Raw genomic sequence first — 16,250 nt, 5'->3', positions numbered from 1 at the left:
AAGTAAATAATAATATAATATAATATTGTTAAACAGTTGGTGTTTAAAAAAAATTAAATAATACAGAAAAGTTCTGCATACAAGTCCTAATGACTTGTATGCTTTACAAGTTTATTAACAAATAAAATCTAAAATGCGCTGCTACACATACGTCGTATACACGCGCTATATTAGGGCTCCCGCTTTTATCTAACTACCAAATTTAAAAGATTTTTTCCTTCTTCATTTTCGTTATTTGCGGATTTGCTCGTTCTTCTTCTCGTGCGTCTTCTCTCCTTCTTCTCCATCGTTCTTTTTCTCTCCTTTCTCACTGGTATATTCTTCGTCATTTACGTTAGTTCTTCTCTCTGCAACTCCAGCTTCGTTTTCTATTTGATTTGTTGTTTTCTGAAATCAAAGTTTGAACTCGTTTTGAAGATTATGGATGATTCAAGCTCAGATTGTCAGCTGAATCAGGGCGAAGTGGATTATGAATTTGAATCTAACGAAGTCCCTGAGGTTTGATTTACATACTCTGAATTTTGTTGCAGTCATTTGAATAGCATTGTGTAGCTGAAAAATTCTTGAACATTGAACTAACACGTTAACATGAATCTGTCGATTGAATGTAATGTATTAGTTTTGATTAATTATCTGGAATTTATAGCAGACACTCGGGTGTAGATCAGAACTTTTTTGGGTGTATTTTTGCGAGAAGTGAGGGTGTATTTACAGTTTATGGGTTTTTCTGTTGTTAGCTGAGTTGTTGTCGTTTGAGTGTATTATATCAGACATGATTGGGTGTGTTTTTAGTTTTTGACATGGTGTATTCTGCAGCTTGTGTATTTACAGTTTATGGTTTTTTTTTGTTATTTTAGTTGAGTTGTTGCGGTTCGGGTGTATTATATCAGCAATGATTGGGTGTATTTTTAGTTTTTGACATGGTGTATTCTGCAGCCTCTCTCTGTTGTTGATGACCAGTTTGTTCCGAAGGTTGGAATGACCTTTACCACCCTTGAAGATGCTGGAAAATTTTACAAGAACTATGCCAAGGCTGCAGGTTTTTCTACAAGAGTTCGGAGCACAAATAGGAATGGAAACGAGATTAAGAATCAATTGATTACATGTAGCAGAGAGGGAAAATGGAAATCTAAAATATCTCCGACCGAGAAGACCAATCCGACAGCCGGTTTAAACTGTCCTGCAAGAATTTATATACACACATTGAAGGATGTCGGTGCTTGGATCATTTCAAAGGTTGTGCTGGATCATTCACACCCCTGCTGTCCAAGTAAAGCAGAGATGCTCAAACAGCACAAGGAACTAAGCATGTCCATTCGTCGTACAATAGAGAATAACGAGGAGGCCGGTATCAGACCAAGCAAAACCTACCAATCATTTGTCGCGGCTGCCGGGGGTCACCGCGAGTTAAATTTTATCGAAAAGGATGTGAGGAATTACATTACCAGGGAAGTGCAGAATGTTTCCGAACAAGAAGATGCAAAGGAATTCGGGAAATATTTGTTGAGAATGAAAGAGAAGAATCAGAATTTCTTTTTTGAGCTCAAACTCGAGGAGGATCAATTGATTAAGCTGGCTTTTTGGGCCGATGCAAGAAGTAGAGCTGCCTTTGAGTATTTCGGAGACGTTATTGTATTCTGCAGATCTGTATGAAGACCGTCATATATGGATTCCTATCTATCTGGATCACCACTTCTGGGCAGGGATGAGAAGTACACAAAGGAGCGAGAGCATGCATTCATTTTTTAACAAGTTTATCACCCGGAACAGCTCGCTTATTCAGTTTGTCAAACAATACGATAATTGCCTCGGAAGCCGGGAGCAGGCAGAGAGAGAATCAGATGCTGCAGATTTTCATACGGTCATACCGTGTGCAACCAAATCCTCCATTGAAGCTCAGTTTCAAGATGTGTACACTCATCAAAAGTTTAGGGAAGTCCAAGTGCAATTCAGAGGAAAGGCGAATTGCATCACCAGATTAACGAATTCTGCTCTAGGCTATTCAGTATACGAAGTCGGAGAACAAGTTTCCAGCTCAATATTCAACAAGTTTGTGGTTACTTACGACTCAGTTGCAGCCGAGGTAAAATGCCAATGCTTATTATTCGAGTCGAGAGGTATACTGTGTCGTCACGCACTAAGCGTGTTAAGCTTTGAACGAGTAAGCCAAGTGTCACCGAGATATATATTGGAACGATGGAGCAAGAAGGTAAAGAGGCGATACACACACATCAAGAGTAGCCACGACGAGCCACTGTTGGAGCCAAGAAGCAAGAGGTTTGACCAATTGGTTTTTCGTTCGTAAAATATTTACGAATTTGCATTCGAATCGGAGGAGCTGACTGCAATTCTGCACCGTGCGTACGATAACGTCATGGCTGAGATGGAATCATTAAAAACCAAAAGGAAGGGGACATCTTCTTTATCCCACGAAGACGCCAACTTGGAATCCGTTAACGAGCTTCAAAGCCCGCCAAGGATTCAAACAAGAGGACGTCCAAAAAATAGGCTAGGTTCAAAGTTGGACAAACAGATCGCAAATGCCACAAAGAAGAAGAAAACGAAAGTTTTAAGCGAGGTAAAAGTAATGTTCTTTAAATTTGTGGTGATTGAGTTTATTTTTCTCGTTAATAGTTTAGCTAATATGTGAGTTTCTTATATTCAGATAAACTTGTTTGATGCCGCATCAGTGGTGCATTCAAATTCTAGCCAATATCAAGGACATGTTATGAATTATCAGTTCAGGATACCAGGAGCAGGGGATAACTCTTTGGCTGTATAGTTACAGAATATGGGTGTAAAAGCACTGTTCTTTTGGGTGTATTTTTCTGAATTTTCTTGTGATTCACATTTTACATATAGATACATATATATAATATTAGGGTTCAGGGTTTTAGGGTTTACAGGTTAGGGGTAAGGGTTTAGGTTTTAAGTGTTTAGGGTTCAGGGGGGATAGATTTCAGGGTGTATATCCAACTTTGGTTGGGTGTAAAAAATCGCAGGTTATGGGTGTATATTTGATTTGATGTTTTTCTTCATATTATAGTACTTGATTCATACATTTTGAATACAGCACAGACAGTTTAACAGCACAGACAGTTTAACTATGGAAAAAAATTTCATTGAACAGAAGTTGTTTATAAATGGCAAATTTTTACAGCATTTGTTCAATTTACAAACTAGCTAGCAGTCAGATTACTCAGTTTCTACATCAGTAGAATTTATCTGACAAAATGGACTCAATAAGACTAACGATGGCTTGGACAGTCTTATTGCATTACTCGCTCTAATTGCTTGATCTCTCTCTTTATTCATTTCACTGAATAGTATCCGCGAAGCATATTCTACTCTATAGTGGTCCGCCTCCTCCTACAATTAAAAAGTATATTCTGTTTAAACAACAATATTAATTCCAGTAAAGTAATACAGAGTTATATAGCACAGTCATAGCTGAAAACGAAGAAAATAAATTACAAATCTCATTTAGGAAAGTTTAATGTTCAGAGTCACAAATTTATACCTTGATTTTTGGCCTGAGATTTTAACGTATGTTGCTTTAATTTCCAACTCATTCTCCTTTTTCTTCAGAGGTGCCCCGCCGGTATATGCTCTAATTCTTGAAATTACATATCCCTTAAAAAACAAAACAAATCAGTAATACACCCGAATGAAATACACCCAAAAGAGAACATACTTACACCCAAATCAAAACATACATACACCTTATATTGAATTGAAATACACCTATCTATTAAAATAAAGAACACAGAGCCAACTTACAGTAAATTTATTAAGCTGCTTTCTCCCATCGCTTGGAGCTTTCTTGTGTAGCGGGTCAAATATATAAAATCTCCCCTTTGTTGTATCAATCACCCATAACCACCAATGGCCCGAGTAGCAAACAGGCGCAAAAATATGAAGGATTGCCACATTTCAATAGTGTGTTATTTTATTTGGCATATAAGTAAAGAACGGTACTAACAAATTTTACAAATGAAAACTCACATATCGATACGAAGCTAATTTTTTTCCATCTATGAAGGGAATAAACATTGGGTAGTCTTCCACCTTGAATTCTTTATTGGTTTTAGGTGATATGAATTCCCCGTTTGGGTGCTTCGAAAGAACGTGATGAAGGTGATGATTATGTGTGACGCTCATCACCATCTCCCCTACGAACACGTGCCTGACAAACACCTCCGTTTTACATGAAATAAAGCTAGAATGAATATCTCTTAGATCTCCTAACCAGAATCTTCGTGGCGTAAGCTAGAATGATGGCGGCATTCAAGAGAATCCGGAAGGTCTAAACCTTGTCTGTGGTATTCTGAGTAGGATTCAATGATTGAATGACTGTAACGAGCTTCAAACTCACGAGTGCTGGGCGTTAGTGACAGACGCAAAAGGATGTGCTTCATACCAACAATCTCCGTGGGATTCGACCCTTACTCACGTAAGGTATTACTTGGACGACCCAGTGCACTTGCTGGTTAGTTGTATCGAAGTTGTGACAAATTATGAATTGAGATTAGAGCACCAAGTTTTTGGAGCCATTACCAGAGATCACAATTTCGTGCACCAGGTAGTCTTCTACCTTGAATTCCTTATTGGTTTTAGGTGATATGAATTCCCCGTTTGGGTGCTTCGAAACGGCCATGCTCTGCAACAATTGTGAAACAACAAATGAAATACTGAAAATACACCCAAGTGAATACTTTAAATAAACCCAAATGACTACACAACTTACACCCAATTGAACGTAAAAAATACACCCAAATGAATACAAAAACAGACCCGTTGATCAGAGAATATACACCCTAAGGAATACAGAAAATACAGCCAAAATTCGTAGAAGTAACACTTACCACAATATCAAAGGAGAGACAGTATACTTGTTCTTGAAACCTTTTATCATTTTTCTGGTTGAGGATGAGGCACATGACAGATACAATCTAGAAATATATGCCGAAATCAATTTACATTAATAAACAATGCATTTAACTTTGGTGTTAAAACATTAATGTTATTCTAATATTACCTCAGATTCTATATAAGTTCCTGCCTGGAGCGATGCAAGGTGCATTCTATTCAAAATGTATTTGTCTTGGGCAATCAGAGTGCACAGGTTGTCAAACTCGTTAGTACTGTCATCTGCGTATGTCTTCACTCGCGTCGCCCAGATGTAGCACTTCTCTTTCATATCATCCGTATTCTGATTTATTCTCGCAGGAGTTTCAAACTTCCCAGAACTTTCTCTGCCAGTCTCCTTTTGAATTTGTGGACTTTTACTTTCTTCTTTCGCCGCACTGCTTGCTATTTTTTGTACCAAATCCTCTAGTTGTTCCAGCAAATTTGCAGTTTTTGGAGTTTTTGCCCTGTCTGCCTCCTGCGTTGACGCTCCCTCCTGCGTTGCTGCTTCTTCTTGGCTTGAATCAGTGAAGCCCAGGCTGAATGATGGCATTGGATTTGTTTTAGGAACATATGATGCTGTCCGTGCCATCATCATCAGTGCAGCAGCGTCTTCTTCGGCTGGATAACTGCGTGATCATGTATAACGTATTATAAGAGTAAGAATATACGGATGATAAGTAAAGATTGATTTTAGTCTGATGAACTTACCTTTTAGATGGAGCTGGGGGAAGCGTGGGTGTGCTTTCTTCAAGTTGTTGGGGGGGGTTCAGGAGTGCTGCACGGCACAGAAAATTAATCATGACATAAGAAAAATTATTCAGGAACAATATGCATCCAAACTGTAACCCAATATACACCCAAACTGTAACCCAATATACACCCATACATTGATTTTACTCTGATGAACTTACCTTTTAGATGGAGCTGGGGGAAGTGTGGCTGTGCTTTCTTCAAGTTGTTGGGGGGGGTTCAGGAGTGCTGCACGGCACATCAAATTAATTATGACGAAAAAAAACTATTCAGGATCAATATACACGCAAACTGTAAGCAAATATACACCAAAATTCAAAACAAATATACACCCGAACTGTAACCCAATATACACCCAAAATCAAAACAAATATACACCCAATACTATTTCTTACGTTTTTGTAGTTCCTTCAATTTGTAGCAGAGGGGTTGCATAAAATTCTGTCTCAGGTGTTTCTTCAAATTCCGGCACGGTGGTTGTTTGGGACATTGGCACGAAAACTTGAATCGGAACTCTAAACAAGAAGAAAAATGAAAGGTTAACAACACCTTTGAAAATAATAAGGTTATAAGGTTGAAATATTCTTGAAAAACTCACATTGCAAGCGCTTCCGACGGTGTCTCTTCCCTCACAACCATTATATTCGAATCAGCCGGCTCACTGGCTGACTCTTGAACAAGACTCAACTTAAAATACACCCAAAGAGAGTCGAAAAATACACCCGAACAATTCAAAAGGAACACAGGCTTTGTTTTTTGAGAACTTACATACTTGCAGTTTTTGCTCTTTTTTTCCTGCCTTTTTTTTTCGAATAAAATAATAAAGGGCTTTTTTTTCTAAAAAAAATATATACAGAATTAGAAGCAGAAGGTAATAAAAGAACGAAAGTAACGGTTCTTTGAAAGAGAAATTACGTGCTCTCTGCAGGCCTGTTTACACTACTTTGTTTTGTGTGTCTTTGAGAGGAAGGATCATCACTTCCCAAGTTGACGTCCAGTATTCTGAACAGATTTCATGTTATTTCAGACAAAATATGATACATGTAAATCATGATAAAAAGATTTTATTAAATAAAGCATCTTATGTTTTAGAAGAGACATAGCGACCTTCTGTCGATCGCATGTCAGCTTCCTTCTCCCTGCGAAACAAGAAACAATTATTAGCAAAGAAAACACAGTAAAATCTGAAATATATACCCCATCAAGACATACCTCTGTGCACCAGAATTTTCATCGTTTTCCCTTAACAATTCATCTAGATCTTCACTTGATATTTCATATCTCTCACTACATTCATAAAAGAAGATGTTAACTAAAATAATTATGATGATGACGGTAATATATCTTACGTATTACTGTACCCATCATAGGATTGATCTTCTTCAGGAGAAGAATGCTCAGCAACAACCTTTTTCTTTTTGGATTGTGTTTTGGGTGGAAAAAATAAGTATGAATCAGAAATAAAAAATTAATTTTATCACAGAATATTGTCCAAAGAAGTGCTTACTTTTTTGGTGTTCTTTGTGTCTTTTTCTTTTTTCTTTGCTTCTCCACCGGTGATGATTCTTCGCTTCTATAAGATAATAAGAGACACTTCAGTTAATACACGAAATCTTGATAATGAAGCCAAAAGAAAGGAGTAATAATTTCAGAACATTACTCATCAGTTGATTCGGATTCTGAATAAGAATCTGAATCCTCTTGACTCTTCTTCCTTTTTTTGGAGTCCATTCTGGAAGGCAAACAATCATTATTTAGAACATACTAAAGATATAAAATACACCCAGATGAATGCACAAGATACAACCAACTGAATGGACAATATACACCCAACACAACAAACGAAATACACCCAAGTTAATAAACAACATACAACCAACTTGATAAACAAAATACACCCAAATGGTTCCACAAAATACACCCAACCCGAGAAAGAAAATACACCCAAGTATGGTACTTACTTTTTTCTCTTTTTGCTGGGTTGTTTTCTTGCTGAATCCTCCGAGTCTTCTTGAGTCTCAGACTCAGAGGTAGAACTGTCACTATTAGTTGTTTCTTCCTCCGAAGACGATGTTGAACTTGCCTTCCTTTCTTTGTTTTTTTGATTTGTTGTTTTTTTTTCTGTTTTCTCTATTTTTTTCATTTTCTCTCTTGTTTGCGCCATCTTTACAATCCCCTGAAACATCAGATAATTTATTTAGCAGCATTCAGATAAATAAAATACACCCAACATATTATGTTCACTTACCAAAATTTCCTCTGTTTCTGCATTCATTCTTTCGACCAACTGCTCCTTCCTCCAGTTGGCAATCCAGAGTTTTGGCGGTCTTTCAGCCCTCTTCTTGCCTTTATTTTTAGAAAGATGAAAGTATATTATCATCAGGGCAAAGAGGCAGCCATCAATTGCCTTATTCTTTTTCTCCTTGTAGTCGGTTATGCCCTTGATGATAAAGGTCAAAACATGCCCTCCCCAGTTTCGCTCCGTTATGCTGTCCATCTCAAAAATTGGGGCCAGGTGTACAGGCGAGATTTTGTTTATTGTCATTGGCAAAAGGAACGTCATCTGTATATAGAGGATGAAAATCCTCTTGAACATTAGGCGATCCTCTTCGTTACCAACGCCAATATCCATCATCTCATCTGTAAGACTTTTGAGGGTCTTACCCTGGAATCTTCTAAAAATTACTTTGTCATCCTCAAAAAGTTTCTTATAATCGACTTTCTGAGGAAATAGATCTCCTACAAAAAGGAAAACAACAAAGTATGAATATCGGTTCAAATACACCCAAGCATCAACTAAAATACACCCAAGCATCAGTTAATATACACCTATAATTTTTAGCGAGTTACCTGTTGCGTTGATGCCAAGCGCATGACCTATTTTTCTTGGGGTTATTTTAAAAGAACCGTATCCGATTTCCAGTCTGTTCTCCCCCAATTTGAAGTTGTTAGCCAGCTCCCTTAACACTTGGTGATGCACCCTTAGTGGTGGGATGTGCATCAAGCCACCGAATCCCAAATCCCTCACAATCGTTTTCTTCTCCTCAGTCATGTTTCTGAATTTATCACTTAGCAGATGTGTTGCACACTTAAGGTCTTTTGTTTGCTGTAAACAGAAACAAAATTATAGTCAGATATGTTTCTATTATATAAAACTGATTTCAGGTAAGACATATATTTGTTCTTACGTTTCTTCCTGGTTGGTTTTTTGCTGCCATTTTCTCTGAAATAAAAAATACACACAAAGTTATCAGTAAGATACACCCATATATATGAGTTAGATACACCCATAGATAACAGTAAGATACACCCATAGATATGATTCAGATACACTCATATATATCAGTCAGATACACCCATAGATATGATTCAGATACACCCATATATATCAGTCAGGTATCACTCAAACATGCATCAATATACAAGGTCAAGCAATATACACCCATGGACAAGCAAATATAAGAACAATTGCAACTGCTGACTATTACAGTATATTAGTTCAGAAAAATACACCCAACAATTTGCGCCATATACACCCATGTATATTACCTCATATACACCCACCAAACTACGGAATATACTCCCAAAAATCAGTTACCAGAAGAACTGGAAGAACAAGAACAGTAACACCTAGAAGAACGAAGAAGAACAGTGTAACATAGAATCAAGAATAACAGTGAAACCTAGAACAAGTAGAACATCATAAACTGTAAAATGAGACGTAGAGCAAGAAGAATAGTAAAACGTACAACAACGTAGAAGAATAGTAAAACCTAGTTCGAAATATGGAAAATATACAGCAATGGTAATGTAACTTACCTTGAGTATTATAGCTTTGTTCTCTCTGGAGATTCTTGATCGAGAGTTCTATGGTGTGTTGATGGAGTTTTCGAATGTTAGCGATGAGGTGTATATCTTGAGTTTCAAACGTTGCTCGAAAATGGAAGGGTTGCTTTTTCTCTGAATGGCTTTGAGAAGTGGAAGAAGTGGAAGAGTTTGCCATTAAGGGCGCGGTTTACGTGAAGCGTAACCGTTTGAGTGGAGCGCGTGTAAATCACGCTCCATTCAATGCTCTTCACTATGCGCGTGTTTTTTTTATGGACTGGGCCAACTTGTAAAACTTGTATACCATTTTTGCTTGTATGTGTAGCAGACCCGTAAATAATAATAATATACATTTAACGAATTATAGGTCATGATATAATTTTTTTTATCTTTATTTAAAAGTTTTAGGTTCAAATCACACTTCTAATTTTAGAAAGAAAAATAATAATATACATTTAGGCACATATTAAACTACCCAAAAACAAGATGGTATTTTAAAAACGCAACATTTCAAGAAGATTAGTATGTATTTATTACTTTTCTTCTTGAATGAAAAGTAAATAAATGCAGAGTATTAGTGATTATACCACAAAATTTAATTATATTATATTTTTGAAGCTAGCTAGGTGTGAAGCAATGGAAGAGTTGAATTAATAATGCAAAGCAATGAATGAAAGTGTTTGCGTTTGTAACTTCAATTAATTTGCGTCTCTGATAGGATGAGATAATGCGATAGGATGGGATAATGCTTATTATTGCAGTGACTGATTCCTTTGGTGGCCTTCCCATTCCATACTCTCTTTTTTATGATACACACAACCTTAATGCTTACCTCTTCCGCAATCCATATAACTTTGTACTTCCTTTGCTCTCCATGAGTACTTATCATTCTACATTCATATTACTCAATTCTCATTCACTAGCTAATTGCATTGGAAAGGTAAATTTATCATTTATATGATTCAAGACATATATTATTATATAGAGAACTTTATTAGTAAAAAAATTTCACTCTTTTAATGGTAACTATTTTATTTTACTTTTGTTAAAGTGAAAAGGACAATAAAAACTTTATAGATAGCACACTTTATTAGTAGAGAAATCTTAGCTCTCCAATAGTAACCAACTAAAATTTTATCCATAAATACTATTAAATTATTGTGTGTGTCCTCCACAATTTAATCATTTTTCATCGTCCATCATTTTTCAATTTTCATGGCATCCAATAATAATAATAATAACAATAATAATTCACCCATTAAAACCAAATTAACTTTGTAGCGAGTGACCTTGAACAACAACAACAATTATCAAGAACCCAGAGAATGAAGAAGAAGCAAACGTATGCAAACACCTAATATTATAACATCATCACTCCATTCTTCATCTGATTACTCCAACCACCATAACCAAACCTCTTTATCCTCAGAACCCAGCTTGGCTTCAGTACCTTCTCTTAACAAGAATTACCATTATTCTTGTTCTAATTATTCAATGGCCTCATACAACTGCATCGCAACCCTAAAAGGACACAACTACTACACATCCTCCGTAACCGTCTCCGCTAAATTCCTCTATAGTGGCTCCTCCGATAGAGAAATTAGGTCATGGTCCAAACAATCATTATTAACTACCAATAATAATATAGTCCTTGCTGGGAAAGGTGCAGTCAAGGCTCTAATTATTCACTCCAACAAGCTCTTTATTGCTCACCAAGATAACAAAATTAGGGTTTGGAAGATCACCAACAATATCAACAACCACCACGACCATGAGCAGAAGTACACGTGGTTGACCACGCTTCCAACGCTCAGCGACCGCGTCTCGAAGATATTACTCCCCAAAAACCACGTTAGAATTCGGAGGCACAAAAAGTCCACGTGGGTTCACCACGTAGATGCAATGTCTTGTTATACTCTGTCTCATGGGACAGGACGATCAAGATTTGGCGAACCAGAGATTTTGCGTGTTTGGAATCAGTGATGAATGCATACGATGATGCCATCAACGCAGTCGCAGTTTCCAACGATGGACGCGTCTACACAGGATCGGCGGACAAAAGAATCAAGGTTTGGAAGAAAAAGAAAGGCGGCGGCCAAGGAGTAGTGGGAGAGAAAAGCAAAAGCAAAAACAAACACTACCTTGTGGACACGTTGGAGAATCACAAGTCTGGGATCAACGCTTTGGCGCTTAACGGCGACGGTTCGTTACTATATTCCGGGGCATGTGATAGATCAATACTGTTGTGGGCGAAGAAGGAAGAAGACAAAGAAAGAGAAGGTGGTGATGGAAAAATGGTGGTGGTGGGTGCGATTAGGGCGCATGGTAGGTCTATACTTTGCTTGGTGGTGGTGATGGATTTTGTTGTGAGTGGTTCAGAGGACAAAACGATTCGTGTTTGGAGGGGTTTTGGCGGGAGAAAGTATAGTTGTGTGGCGGTTTTGGAAGGGCATAGAGGACCAACCGCCATGGTTGATCATAACCATGATGATACCTCCCAAGCATCCGTGGTAGTCTACAGTGGCAGTTTGGACTCTGACATTAAGGTTTGGAAGGTTTTTGTTCCTCTTCTCTAAATTCACGTTCAGACGACTTCACATAAAGTTAAAATAATTTCAATTCTTTCTGCGTATTATTCCAAAATTCCTAACAGAAAAATTTAGTACGTTCTTCTTCATTCTTATTGACCAATTTTTCATTTAAATTTATCTTAAATTTTTATTTATTTAATTTTTGTCAAATATATGTATACAAATTGTTTGAAAAAGTAAAGGTTATTATTCTGAAAAGGAAACAAAATTCACGTTTATTTTTTCTTTATAGGAATGGCATAAATAGTACTATTTGTCTTTTTTTGTCTCTATTTCTATTTTTTTGATGAGCTTTATTTTTGTTCATACCCTGGCCTAATGATAAGGCCCAGGTCCAAACGAAAGGCCCAATCCAAAGGATTAAGCCTCGCTCTACACCGACCTTCACCCCACGAAGTCGGTTCCTACCACGACTTGCTCTAAAGAAGTCGGGATGAAGGTTAGCTGGCAGATAAACACCCATTCAAATGAGTAACTGCCCCTAAAATCTCTCTACCCACTTCCTGGAGGCATATCTCAACCTCCCTAAGATAAAGGGACGGTTATTCCCCATGAATAACGGAACTACACCAACGGTGGTTATGAGTTCACCACTATAAATACATTGACACTTCTCAGGTATCTCAGAAGCCCAATACTCTCTAGACCTGTTTTGCTCCCTTTGCTGACTTTGGCACCGGAGTGTCTTTGCAGGTACCACCCCCCATTCTCTCATACCGAAGTCGGACGGGGGCCTTGGATCATCAATCTGCTTGGATACTCCCTCATTCCAATGATTGGGCCAGCCAAACTAATTCAACCTAATAATCTCCGGTTACCCATCATAACATTGGCGCCGTTGCTGGGGACATGAGAGATCAGCCAGTAATTGCGGATGTATCCCCTGAAGATGGTCATGTGGCGTCGGATTCCGAACAAGAGAATCTGAATACCGGAAACCATGACGCAGACCTGACCCTCCACCAGGAAACCAATGACCAACACAGGGAAGGAGCCTCCGGATTTAAAAATCCGAAGACAAATTCCTCGGAGGGGTGTGAGTCAGAAAAGGATGGACCACCCCACGCAACTGAACTAATGGGGCTAGTCCATGTCCACCAAAGTCGCTTGGAACAGCTGGAACAGGAACGGGAGCGACAAAGGGAGATAGAAAAGCACCTAAGAGAGGAGATGGATCGACGAAAAGAGTTAGAGAAAAAACTCTTGAAGTTAGAATCCTCCCTCAGAGATCGAAACTCCCGTGAAGATCGAGAAGAGTCGCCCCCGGGAGGGGAGGACTTTTTTAGTGAGGATATAATGAGGGCAAAAGTTCCAAAAAACTTCAAAAGCCCCGATATGGACCTCTATGACAGAACCACCGATCCAAAGCATCATCTAAGCAACTTTAAAAGTCGGATGTATCTGGCTGATGCTTCTGATGCAATGCGCTGCAAAGCTTTCCCGACCACCTTATCGAAAGCAGTGATGAAATGGTTCGATAGTCTCCCTCCAAGGTCGGTCACCAGCTTCGAGGACCTCTCGAGGAAGTTTCTGATGAGGTTCTCCATTCAGAAAGATAAAGTAAAGCATGCACCGAGCCTCCTGGGAATAAAACAGGAGGTCGGAGAACCTCTACGAGATTATATGGAAAGGTTCAACAAAGCATGCTTAGAGATTCAAGACCTGCCCACCGAGGCAGTCATTATGGGGCTAGTAAATGGACTTAGAGAAGGTTCCTTCTCACAGTCCATATCAAAAAGGCACCCCACCTCCCTGAGTGATGTACAAGAAAGAGCTGAAAAGTACATCAACATGGAGGAAAATGTCAGGCTGAGAGAGTCAAGCTGACGACCTGGGCACCTTCCCTCAATAAAAGAGAGAGAAAGGGAGCCCAAGAAGAAAGAAGACCTCGGTCCTGACAGACCCAGGAAATATCACTCTTATACTCCTCTAAAGGTTTCTATAGTGGACGTATACAGAGAAATTTGCAATACTGAAAGGCTGCCACCTCCCAGGCCCATTAAAAATAAAAAAGGGGGGAGTCGCAGCGACTACTGTGAGTACCATAAAATATATGGTCACTCAACAAATGACTGTTACGACCTTAAAAATGTGATAGAAAAGCTGGCCAGAGAAGGCCGACTTGACAGATATCTCATAGAAAGGTCGGACAATCATGGGAAAAGAAAGTGAGACGACGCAGATAGAAGAGACCCACCACCGCAGACTCCGGAGAGACATATACATATGATCTTAGGTGGATTCGCGAGAGGGGGACTCACCAAGTCCGCTCGCAAAAGACACCTAAAACGAGTCTACCAGGTCAGAAATGAATCGTCCGACCTCCCCACCATCTCATTTACAAAGGAAGATGGACAAGGAGTAATCCCTGGACACAACGATCCAATGGTAATAACTATGATCCTAGCTAATGCCCATCTCCACAGAACCCTAGTGGATCAAGGAAGCTCAGCGGATATCCTTTTCAAGCCCGCGTTTGACAAATTGGGGCTGGATGAAAAGGAGTTGAGAGCTTACCCCGACACCCTGTATGGGCTACGCGACACACCAATAAAACCACTGGAATTTCTACCCCTCCACACTACCTTTGGAAAGGGGGAAAAGTCCAAAACTATGAGCATAGACTTTATAGTCATCGACGTGGGGTCAGCATACAATGCCCTAATCGGCAGAACTACCCTGAATCGACTCGGAACGGTGGTGTCTACCCCCCATCTTTGCATGAAATTTCCGACACCTGCGGGAATAGCAACAGTGCGGGGAGACCAGAAGTTGGCAAGAAAATGCTATAACGAAAGTCTAAACCTGAGGGGAAAAGGCAAAGAGGTTCACACCATAGAGCTCGGTGGTGCAAGGGCCAAAGAAGAGCTACGACCACAGCCAGGAGGAAAAACTGAAGAAATACAGGTCGGCGAAGAGGAAGGGAAGAATACCAGCATAGGAGCCAACCTAGGGGAAACCCTGAAGCAAGGGTTGACTAAGCTCCTAAGAAACAATTCCGACCTTTTTGCCTGGAAGGCTTCCGACATGCCCGGGATAGACCCCGAGCTCATGTCCCACAAACTCTCGGTACATCCGGGATCCCGACCTGTACAACAGAGAAGGCGCAAGCTCGGCCTGGAACGAGCCCTGGTGGTGGAAGAGCAAGTTCAGGCACTCCTAGAAGCCGGCTTCATCAGAGAAGTTAAATATCCAACATGGCTAGCAAATGTAGTGCTAGTCAAGAAGCAAAACGGCAAATGGAGGATGTGTGTTGACTACACCGACTTAAACAAGGCATGTCCCAAAGACCCTTATCCACTCCCGAGTATTGATACTCTAGTAGATTCTAGCTCGGGATATCAATACTTGTCATTCATGGATGCCTACTCGGGATATAACCAAATCCCAATGTATGAGCCAGACCAGGAGAAAACATCATTCATCACGCCCAGAGCAAATTTTTGCTACGTGGTCATGCCATTTGCATTAAAAAATGCAAGGGCCACATACCAAAGGCTGATGAACAAGGTGTTTGCTTCCCACCTTGGGAGCTTAATGGAAGTCTACGTAGAAGACATGCTAGTAAAAACCAAGGAAGAAGCCGACCTCTTAGCCGACCTCTCGCAAGTATTCGACACCATAAGGTTACACGGGATGAGGCTAAATCCTGCAAAGTGTACCTTCGCGGTGGAGGCCGGAAAATTCCTAGGATTCATGCTAACACAAAGAGGGATTGAAGCAAATTCCGATAAGTGTAAAGCTATCCTGGAAATGAAGAGCCCGACTTGCTTAAGAGAGGTTCAGCAACTGAATGGCCGACTCGCAGCCCTCTCTAGATTTTTGGTAGAATCGGCACTAAAATCCCTTCCACTGTTTTCTTTATTAAGAAAGGGATGCCAGTTCGAATAGACTCCAGAATGCGAAGGAGCGTTCCAGGAGTTCAAAAGATTCTTGAGCCAACCACCAATACTAACCCGACCTCTAGTCGGGGAGGACCTCGTCCTTTATTTGTCCGTAGCAGACAAAGGTGTCGCATCAGCCCTGATAAGGGAGGACGAGGTCGGACAGCATCCAGTTTACTTCATCAACAAAGTTCTACAAGGCCCTGAGCTAAGGTACCACAAACTAGATAAGTTTGCCTACTCCTTAGTAATAGCCTCACGAAGACTATGGCCTTACTTTCAAGCACAT

General features: G+C 39.6%; 1 protein-coding gene and 1 pseudogene across 1 annotated transcript; one reads left to right on the top strand and one right to left on the bottom strand.

Moving 5' to 3' along the window:
- Positions 7,304–8,785, bottom strand: LOC110271996. The gene is made up of 2 exons (XM_021123753.1): positions 8,512–8,785; positions 7,304–8,400 (listed from the first exon to the last, which is right to left on the bottom strand). Exons 1-2 carry the CDS (start codon positions 8,711–8,713, stop codon positions 7,859–7,861), a joined length of 744 nt encoding a protein of 247 aa, XP_020979412.1. The 5' UTR covers positions 8,714–8,785; the 3' UTR covers positions 7,304–7,858.
- Positions 10,831–12,117, top strand: LOC107611241 (annotated as a pseudogene).

The sequence above is a fragment of the Arachis ipaensis genome, chromosome B01 (genome assembly GCF_000816755.2).
Source record: "Arachis ipaensis cultivar K30076 chromosome B01, Araip1.1, whole genome shotgun sequence".
Lineage (NCBI taxonomy): Eukaryota > Viridiplantae > Streptophyta > Magnoliopsida > Fabales > Fabaceae > Arachis > Arachis ipaensis.
Note: the sequence above shows the minus strand (reverse complement) of the source record. Positions and strands in the feature narration are given on the sequence as shown.